This window comes from Etheostoma cragini, chromosome 5 (assembly GCF_013103735.1).
Source record: "Etheostoma cragini isolate CJK2018 chromosome 5, CSU_Ecrag_1.0, whole genome shotgun sequence".
NCBI classification, from domain to species: Eukaryota; Metazoa; Chordata; class Actinopteri; order Perciformes; family Percidae; genus Etheostoma; species Etheostoma cragini.
In genome coordinates this window covers 996,082-1,006,983 of record NC_048411.1, presented here as the reverse complement: position 1 = coordinate 1,006,983, position 10,902 = coordinate 996,082, and the positions used below count along the sequence as shown (strand labels likewise).

The window sequence follows — 10,902 nt, the reverse complement described above, 5'->3', positions numbered from 1 at the left end:
GGTCTGTATAAAAGAGACTTCAGATACAGTATTAGGGACCACTAAGGTCTGTATAAAAGAGACTTCAGATACAGTATTTATGAGAAGTTACTCATCTCTCAGCTCACTTTTCTTGTCTCTTTCAGTGGGTGTCTTGACATGGGTTTGAGGCCTCATTGCAACCATACATAGATTGCATTGAGATCCGGGGATGTCTCGTCCTGCTCCGTCCCCCATCTACACCCTAAGGGGGGCTGGCGGGCCCCTCAACACTCTCCACTTCAGCTGCCATGGAAGGGACACTCCCCTCCTATTTTCTGGGTGAGTCATTTATGTCAACATTCATATTTTGGCTCTTCATCTTCCTCAAACCATGAGGATTGCTTTGTTTATCTAAAGTAAATGCAAGTCCTTCATTTAAGTCCAGCACAAGTAGGGCTGGGCATCATTTTGAGTTTAACAAATTTAACAAGTCAACCCTACAATATGGTCGCAATATTATATATTTATATTTATTGATGTAACGTCTATCAAGCTGCTGAACTCCAATAGTAAACAGAGCAAAAGAACCACCAGCCAAAATAAAACCACCAGCACTTTTTGCACTTTTCACTTCTAAGTCCTTTTTTAAGGTTGTGTTGTCTGTACAGTGATATGTGTCCCTCCTGGATGTCCTAAGATGCGTAGTTGATCTTAGGATCTTGAGTTTATGTTTTTATGTTGATTTTATGTCAATTTTAGAACCTTTTTTTCTGTTACATGTTTGTGTTACTTATTGCAGCTAGTCTGGCCTTCAGCTGAACTCAAGCTGGGGAGGGGTTACCCAGTCTAGATTGTAGCACTATGCCCAAGACAAGTTTCCCCCCAGGGCCGGTAAAAGTGGATCGTTTTCCAATTCCAATTCTTCCTTTTGATGAATGTTCTGATCGATTCTGATTTTATGAGGGGTGGAGTTGAAACGGGTCACATGCTTCTTTCACAGACACACTATAATCAAACCACACTTAAGAGCGCTGCTTACTCTGCTCGACGGCTGCAACTGAACAAGTGCCTGGAAGTACGGTGGCTGCTATGGAAACCAGAACTTGCACGTGTTAAATTTGGAACTTATGGTCGCATTCAAAACCAAATTTGTCAAACGGTTCCAATAAAAAAACGATTCCATTAGAAATGTACATTTTGAAACATTTCTAAGTTGGAACTGGTTCTCAGTGCCCAATCGTTATCACAAGAGACACATAAACAGATTAGTTTTAATGCATGTGCTAAGTACATAACAAGCCAGCCAATCAGGATTCACTTCAGTTTTAAAGAGCTTGGATGTGTAAGAGCAGCTATCAAAGCACCACACACACTAACTGTTTCAATGTTTTTGGGATATTTGTTAAGGTGTGGGTGAGAGCAGAGCAATGCTGATATGTTGTGTGTACTGTACCATAAAATACAGTACACACAGTATACACTGTTCATAAAGAATCTTGTTGTGTTTTGCAGGTCAGGGAAGGGTGCCATCCATATGTGGAACCTGAACAGCAGGCGGGCTCAGAAGATTGTAGAAGGTCATTCCGGTAGCTCAGTCATCTGGGTCAGCACACTGCAGGCAACTGACACCCTCATCAGGTGAGGAGGGTTCTCCTGGTCCTATCACTTTTACTCATCCTTCTCTCGCTGGTTCCGTCGGAGCATTTGGGAATGTAAATATATTTTGGACTTTAGATGTTCACTTCACAATGTATGGTTTTCTTTTTAGCAAAGCCCAGAACCTGTTGGGATGAGATAATTACGTAGGAAGCATTCAGTGTCACGCATATTTTGAGATGATGGTCAGTAGGCAATATGGATAAAATCAAATATCACAATATTTGATCAAATACATCTATGTTGATATCATGGCGATTATTGTTGGGTTGACTATTAGTGTTTTCACAAAATATTTACACAATAAGATTTTGGATAAATAATTATCAATAATGTGGATATAATGACTGAGTGGGTAAAGGCAGCTAAAGAGCTGAAACAGTCTGGTAAATTTAGAAAATAGCATCCCTTTACTGTAATGCAGCCTTTAAAACCAGGATAAGAGACATCTCTTTCATCATACAGCAACATTAAGAAAGCCAAAATTGAAGACGATATCTAGAATCATATATTGATATAATGTTGATATATTGCCCAGCCCTAATGTCAGTAATCTGTGTTTTGAAAATATACGAATTAAATTAAATTTTCTTCCCATTGGCGGAGCAGTCAGGGACGGGACATGCAAGTCTGCCTGTGGGATCTGAGTGAGGGGCGGAGTGCACTGATGGACTCTGTGTGGACCGGCAGCGTTGGATTCTGCCAGCCCTCCATGCTGGAGACGAGCCCTGGGACGCGTCTGCTGGCCTTTGCTGGACAGCAGACAGAAGAGGTTAGACTTCAAGAACGGGAACTCTAAATTATCTGTGTGCATGTGTCCGGGTTGTCTGCGTGCTTTGGCCCATTTATAAATTAGCGAGCAATCCATTTTGAACCCTGCTTCTCACCCAGTGCATGCTGGGATGTGCTCTAGCCTCATGCAACCTTAAAAAGGATAAGTGCATGTAAAGAAACATATGCAAGGAATGCCACGTTTCATGCTAAACGTTTGCCAAAGCTGCAAGATTACAGGGTTTCTTGCAGAAGGTTACTCTTGCCTAGTGGCTTGTGATAATATATACAGTGGCTTGCATAAGTTTACACACCCTAGGTAAAGTTGAATAAAAAGAGGATGATCGGCATGTACGTCCAGCAGGAAAAACCATCCTTGAAAGTATTGGAAGGTGGTAGGTGGTAGGTGGGATGGTTAATTGGTTAAACAGTCTGACTATAGTATAAAAATGGAATGCCAACCTGTATGAACCGGACCAGACTTGCTGTTTCGAGTTCTGCTGGATTGACTTCAACCGCTGACACACATCTGTGGCTTTTAATACCGTTTAGTATGTGAAGTGACAAATTGAAATACCCGCAGCAAATGTTCTCTTACATCGAACCCCTGTCACACTACTATACTGATTGTCTGCAAGTGTTCTGAATTCTGATTCACAATTTGAAATGGCTTGATTTAAATCAGGTGGCGGATGTAGATCTTTTTTTTTAAGCCCATCATTAACCAATGCATCGAGAGACAACACGACACATGAGCATGCAGTTTGCTGCCAGCACCTGTCAAACAGCAAAGGGCATCACTAACGAACCAGACTTTATGTCTCGAATCAGTGTGCACATTGCAAGGTTAGGAGTTAATTTCAGCGACCAGCTAAATGTCTTTCAGGAGGTAAATTCTACTTAGGTTGATGAAATAGTTAAACTGGCTGTTTTTTTATATTTGACTGGTGAATTAGGAAGAGAACTCCCAGTGGAATTAAATCACCGTTCTGTCTGCACAGTATGTCTCCTAGTTAATGCTCAACACCCACACGCCTGAAGGGGGTTTTGTGTGGAGCAAGGCAGGATGGGGAAAGGGCAGACAGCGATTCAGCCATCTTTTATTGCCTCCAGATTCATGTTACTTGCTCCGCTGTGGAGGAGCCACACTTGAAAGGAACAGAGCAGTCACCTGATCCAGCCAAACGTGCCTCTGCTAACCCCAGTCCAGCAGGCCAGGCATCAGGGCGCCTGTGACTCCCAGCACCTCAATAATGCCATTGTCCCAACAGACACAGACAGACAGAAACACACACACACCCATACAAGTGAGACCATAACAGGCCACAGCCGATTTTGTCATTCAGTCTCCCGCCCCATTCCACAGACATAACTGACCACGACAGATGCTTATCATGTAATTCGCAAATAAAACGCCCACATAAATGAATTCCCTCAAAGAAACAGTACATAGGCACTTGCCCCAAAAAATACACAATGGTGTGATTTACTGCAGTAGGCAGGTAGGTTAATATTTAGGTTTGTAACAAAGAAACCGCATAAGAGCTTCCTATTTCAGGTGGTTTTACTGTTTACTGCTCACAACGAGATTCCTGCCAGCAGATTGCTGCCATGGCAGAAACATTAATTAATAGTGTGGGTGTTTTATTTATGGGCTGGGTGATGCCACACAAGAACAGTGATCACCTGAGGCAAAGAGAAGTCCTTGAAGGCCCTCTTTGTCAGGCACGCAGAGGTAAACATGCAGGACAGATGTGGCCTAGTGCTAAAATACACATCGCTCCCTTAAAGGGTTGTTTAATTTGAGCCTAATGAGGATATATATGCGGATCATCAGCACGGAGGGAGTTCGAAAGAATGAGTGCTGGTTGTGATGGGGTACACACACACACACATACAAATGCACCCACTTTATTATTGGCTTCATTAGGCGGTGTATTTGATCAGAATCAGTGCCAATGTGTGCAGGAAAACACCATTCAGGTCACAGGGTCGGGCTTTAACAGGATTTATTATAGACAGCGGGGCAGCTGCTCTGCACTGATGGATGGTACAGTACCGCTGGGTAGAGGCACTCTGATCTGCGGAAGTCCTGAACCACAATGAATCTGTGGCTTTATTTAGTTTCAGAAGACAAACAAATCATGACTTGGCAGTTAGCTTGTGTGTAACTTTAACTAGCTTTCAAGAATGAAAACATTAGAACAAATGAAAATACAAACATAATGAAAGTGCTTACTAAAGCAAAAATGCATCAGGATGTATTGGATAGATTTCTAAAGGTCGGATCACAGACTGCTTTAGACAAAACTAAACGAAACCACCAGAGAGCATGAGCACTATATAAATTACCTGAAACTAAACTAAACCAGTTTAGCATACTGATGGGCTACAGAGGTCTGGTAGGCTTACTTTTCTCTAACTGCAAACAGCCAGAATGTTTTTTTTCAAACTTGTAGTCTTTAGCCCTAACCGCCGCTCACTTAAGGGATGGCACAAAAAGTCTTAAAGGGCCCATGACATAGTGCTCTGTATGCTCTTAGATAGACCTTAGCGATCACCTAATACTGTATCTGAAGTCTCTTTATATAGACCTTAGTGGTCCCCTAATACTGTATCTGAAGTCTCTTTTACATAGACCCTAGTGGTCCCCTAATACTGTATCTGAAGTCTCTTTTACATAGACCCTAGTGGTCCCCTAATACTGTATCTGAAGTCTCTTTTTTATAGACCTTATATAGAAAAATTGGTGGAGTTCATGTTACCCTGCTAACACGCTATTCTAAGATACGTTTTATTCATGTGTTCTTTGCAGATCAAGATTATTGAGCTACCCAGTAAGAACCCAGTCTGCACCCTGGCACCAGACGCTAAGCTGGGGATGGTCATGTGTATTAAACTGTGGCAGGTAAGCACCAAGCAGCCATCTCCAGTGTCATTTGAACAGAAATTGTTACAGTTTTTAACTAACCCCCAAAGAAAGTAGCAATTTGTCCTTCTATAACTACATCTGAAGTCCAACGAGCTTTATTGAAAGCAGGAGATTCTCTTCTGTTTAAAACAAAGGGGAAATAAAAGGTACTTTTTCCTAAACTTACCTGCTTTATCCTGATTGGCCAGCAGCCTATAACGATGCTCAATAATAGAAAAGTCAACAAATATGCACAAGAGAGACGTGGCACATGATTTACAGCCCAACAACTCGTCCTGGGCCATTTTTCCAAGCGTTTCTTCTCAGCTGGCAGTGAGTCCCAACACTGTAATTAGAGCGTTTGGAAGGGCCGTGGGTTCACAGCCATATATCAGCCTGCAGCTGTACATCCAATCTGAACCCAGCAGAAACGTTGCTTTCTGTTTTGTAAATGCTGTCGACATTTTTTTTTTTTCAGCCATTAAGGAGACCCTGTAATTATTTTCCTGGTTAATTATTAACTCTTTGGATTTGGGGCTTTGGGCGACAGAGTGGGGTTTTAGACTTATGCAAGACTGTGAATGATTTGAATACATTGTACAGTTTACAGGCAGCAGAAATCAAAGCTTATCAACCTGAAGCCAGACTGGGGCAAGTTGCTGCCCCGTGCACATTCAGTCCTGTGTGCCTGTAATACAAATTAGACAGTCCCTCCAGCATTTTGCTGCCTTTTTTTTAGATTGTTGCGGCCCAAAATGCCTGATTATTGGGGTTTTGTAAAAAATGACAATAAAAGTTGTATGATTGTTGCAATGAAGTTGCGGGAGACAGAAAAAGTTGTGATAAAAAGGAAACTTGTTTTGAGGAGAATAAAATTACTCTATGCTGAGTTTGCCTAGTAACCTAGAAGGCTCAGGTCGCTGCAAATGTTGGTATAATCTAAAAATGTCTAAAAAAAATAGTAATTTGTTGAATGAATCGAATGTGAACGTTCGGTCAGTGGCTTGTTGATCTTTACAATGTTAGCAAAGAGTATAGAAGTAACAAGACGTAAACTCAATAGAACGTTCAGTTCAAGATGGCAGAGCTGCACCTCGGTCATAGGGTGCGTTTGTTGCAATGGAACGTTCTATTGAGTGCAGCTCCGCCATCTTGGACTGAACGCAACACAATATTCTATTGAGTTTCGCCTCTTGTTACTTCTATACTCTTTGTTGTTAGTTCATTTCCTGTACTGGCCTGGAACACATTCACACGTTTGATAAAGCACTTATTGGACTTTAACTTATCATTGCACTTACAATAATGAGCGTAGCTGTCCTCAATTTAGGTCATTGCGTGCGTGCGTGCGTGCGTGCGTGCGTGCGTGCGTGCGTGCGTGCATGTGTCAGTCCGTCACTGGGGAATGTAAACCGTTAAAATCTGAGCATTAACAACTGCACTCAACTTACATTGGGGAGTGACAGAGTCACACACGTCTCGTCTTCATAGCACTTCATTGTGACGTCAACCCCGCCTGGTCATTGGCTCTCAGAGTCACATGCTGATACAGAGTGGGGCACCTGGGACTGCTGGGATTGGTTGAAGTCATGGAGTACTCCGGTTATTGTTCACGTTGATTGGTTGAATTTGCGTAAATTTGCGTGAATTGGTGCTATTGTGAAATCCTGAAGGGACTGATTATTTTAATGACCACAAAAGCCATAAAGGTGGTATTGTGTTTGTGACATTATCTTGGAGACTTGTAGCCACTTGAGTCTCACAGTGCATGCTGACATTGTGTTTTTCTTTTCACCGTTACACCCACCTTTCATCATCTGATTTATGAAGTAAAGCTGGTTTGGCATTGAGTGCCAGAAAACATAATGATCAATTATATCATTATAAATTATATAATATCATTGTAATACGGAACAGGCAGCTGTCTGACTTCAAAGCTGAAGGGTGATTTTAAATGATTTCAGGCCGATTCCTTTCAAGGCCAAGGCAAGTTCATCTGTTACCCTGACTGAGTGACTCGAGAGGGTCCAAGCAGTGGGAAGAGGTGTGTGTGTGTGTGTGTTGGTGTGTGTGTGTGTGTGTGTGTGTGTGTGTCAGTCAGTCAGTCAGTCAGTCAGTCAGTCAGTCAGTCAGTCAGTCATAAGAAAATATGCGTATCTTGTCTTTCACATCAAATGCTCAAATGCTACCCACTGTTTCCTTAACCTCACACAACATGAGGCAACAGCCGCCACCGCCATCCTCTCTCCACCCTGTCTTTCTCCATCACCCACACACTGGGAAGAAGCCACTAACAATCATCTCCTCTCTCTGTCTTCCCTCTCACCGTCCCTCCCCTCTTCTCTACCCACCGCCGAGAAGCGATTAGCCTCCATTATTTCCAGGACAGACTCACCAACAGATTTATTGTCAACCTTTAAGCCCTCTCTACTGGAATTTCTGGAAAAAGATTAAATGCAGTGTTAAACGGCACTTTCTCCCTTCAGCAAAATCCCACCCAGCCCTTAGTTTCCATTCTGGGCTCTGTGTACACAATGTGACAGAGCTTTACTATCTGATCTCTCTGAATCTGACTCGCTGTGAACAATACGGTAAACGTGGAGGAAGAAAGCCCCTCCACATGTGGGTCTGGAGTGTGCAGGGCTTGGCCAGGGGGACAGTAGTGATGTATGGTGTGCAAGGCTTGTAATGTGAACAGAGGCTGGCGGGGAAAAGGAAATGTTCCTATACAGATATCCATCACTCTCAGCTCATCACCTCGCTGCCTCGTGGCCATGACATCATGGTGGACCGGGACAAAAACCGGAGGAAACGATTGGTTCCTTATGTTGAAGCGGTGCCTGCCTGAGGCCTGTGGTGGCCACAGCAGCAAACAAGCTGTTGGTCTCTGGGTTGTTCAGGACTTACACAAAAGGAAATTGTATAAAAGTGTTTGTGGAATATACAATAAATTCAGGATATATCAGCTACATATTTCTCTCTAATTACATTTACATTTTATGTATTCATGTTTTTGTTGTATTTGTTTATTTGGCAGGCAACATTGAGAAACAATCTGCAAATTAAACGATAATGAAAATAATCCTTAGTTAAGTAATTAAGTAATTAAGTAATTAAGTAATCCTTAATGTTGTCCCTATTTGTTAGAACTTGTTTTTTTGCCTCCATAGGTTACATCTTTGTGTTTTTTGTTGCCTCAGCAGCAGGGGATTTTATGGTAAACCTCTACACTAACTGTGATTGCTTTAGAAGAAGAAGAAGAGAGAAGGAAGGAAATGGACAAAACCTTAATTGGAAAAAGCCCCTGGATCTTGAGAACCTAAGTGGACCATGGTGGTCTGAACTAACAGACCAGAAATCTGGCTTTCAGACTACAGGCTTAAAATGGTTGCATTGTTAACTAGAAAGAACAAGAGCTGTAGTTGGGCAGGGATTATATTAGGGGTTACCAGTTTGCCAACAAACTGCACAGGATACATAACAATCTTGGCAATGTCACCAACAGTGACATTGCATGTAATTGTTTATAATCCAGTTTAACCCATTATGTACACACATAGTTAATGCTCCATAAACAGAGTTGTGAAAAAATGGCATAGGATTAACAAGTCGAGGCCCAACTAGTCGCCATTCTAGAGACGCCCCGGCTTCATGGCTCTCCTGCCTCTTCAATCGGCTTCCATCCATCTGTCTTTCCAGCTGTTCTGTGGTGATGAATCTCCTCCCAGAGCCCCTGCCCCACTCCAGCAGAGAGCCCTCTTGTAGAAAGGCCTGTGGAGGATATAATGAATTAGGTGTCCACCCAGGGTTTCCCGACCTCCGACCCATGACATCATCAATCAAGGAGGTCCTACACTTAAGTGAAACGGTGGGCCCCAAGCCTGGAACGCTTAGCCCGGGCCCTGTCGGCAAGCAGGGGCCACTGATTTTCACTTGTTTTTATTTGTTTTCATAATCCCTTAGTGTTCGTCCTCGCTGATGTGTTTGGAAGGAATACACGACTCTGTCTATAATTTGTTTAAAGCTGGAAGAAGAGAAATATAGACCGTTAAGTGAGAAGAGGACTTGAAGATGGATTAAAAAAATCGCAGACCTGGCCCCCTCACACATATGGAAAACATTTCTTTCCCTCCTGGCTTCTGCAGGGCACTGTGCTTTTGGTGGGGGCCTGGTGGTATTCTAAAGCAAGGGCCCGAGTCAGGACAAAGTGGGTATCTGTGCTATGTGTTTATAGGTCTTTTGTTTTGTGGGGTTCGACAGGCCAGTGTGAAGTTATTTAAGCTTGGACAATTTTAAATCATTGTTTGGATATGTGGAAGTGAAAGGATGCGTTCTTCTAGGTAGCAAGCTATGGTACTTTCACTACTGTCTACATATAAGTACACAGAAGAATTGTGGGATTTCGGGAAAGCTGGATGGTGTTTAGATCTCATCAGTTGTTCCTTTCTCCCCCTCTTTATCCATTCCTCCTCCCCTTCTCCTTCTCCTTCAGTCCTTCCTTTCTTCCCTTTGCCATGCAAAGATATGAAGCCCCAAGTTTTTAATCAGTTCACCTCTATGTTCTCGTTAACAGAAGTGATTTACAATCTGCGACTCCCAACCGTGGGCTGGCACTGTCATTTTATATACATAGAACTACACTTTGTGCTTAGTACAAGATGACCTGTCTTTATTTAAGTTGTCATGTGTTTGGGATTTTGCGTCTGATTGGGTCGGATTTGTGCACCCGGTGTAATTTCTTTTCATTTCTTGTGATTTAAAAGATTTTCTCTGATGGTTTCACCAGTTGTAAACATGGCGGCTCGACCTGTAATGTCCTGAGCTGGGACGGGGATGAAGAGAAGACTATAGTGGGTTTTTGTACATGACGGCATGCAAAAGGTGTGTATACCTGAAACAGGACAGATAGGCGATCAACAGACAACGAATGCATTTTAATTCCTCTTCTCAAGTAATTTATCAAGCTAAAATGCCAAACATTCTCTGCTTCCAGCTTCCTCCAATGCTTTTCTGTTTTATATGATTGTAAATTAAGAAGCAATTTTGGGAATTACAGTAATTAAAAGAAAATTATTTCTACATTAATTGATAATTAAAACAATTGTTAGATGTAGCCCTAATGCTGTTCCTCATTAACAAGTATTTTAATTAGGTAGTTTTTAAGCATTATAATATTAAAAAAGTACTATATCAATATGAGATGCATGTCATATACACACACACACACACACACACACACACATACAGTGGCTTGAGAAGGTTTACACACCCATGCTAAAGTTGATTAAAATCTTTTGAAAATTGATCTTAATACCTTAATTCAAACAATTTAGGAATTTTCTTTGTGAAATAAAAATGTATTGTAAATAAATACATGTTCTTCCTTAAAGTACATGGAACATAAGTATACACCCCCGTATGTTAAATTCCCATTTATTTTATCCAGTTACAGTTTCCCTTTGCTTTTGGAATTAAAGTATTAAGATCAATTTCTAAAAGATTTTTATTTTTATTCCTCTTTTTAATCAACTTTAGCCTGGGTGTGTAAACTTTCACAAGCCACTGTGTGTGTGTGTGTGTGTGTGTGTGTGTGTGTGTGTGTG

The 10,902-nt window shown here is 41.9% G+C and overlaps 1 protein-coding gene across 3 annotated transcripts in view; it reads left to right on the top strand.

The window, feature by feature from the left end:
* Window positions 1–10,902, top strand: part of gnb1l (guanine nucleotide binding protein (G protein), beta polypeptide 1-like) — a 24,415-nt gene that overhangs the window by 5,890 nt on the left and 7,623 nt on the right. For 2 of the 3 annotated variants that reach the window (XM_034871844.1, XM_034871845.1), the window contains exons 2-5: window positions 126–300; window positions 1,474–1,599; window positions 2,227–2,389; window positions 5,204–5,296. In XM_034871844.1, the coding sequence (XP_034727735.1) occupies window positions 191–300; window positions 1,474–1,599; window positions 2,227–2,389; window positions 5,204–5,296 (492 nt within the window). In that variant the 5' untranslated portion in view covers window positions 126–190. The remainder of the gene's footprint in view (window positions 1–125; window positions 301–1,473; window positions 1,600–2,226; window positions 2,390–5,203; window positions 5,297–10,902) is intronic. The other variant, XM_034871846.1, reaches the window with a different exon arrangement.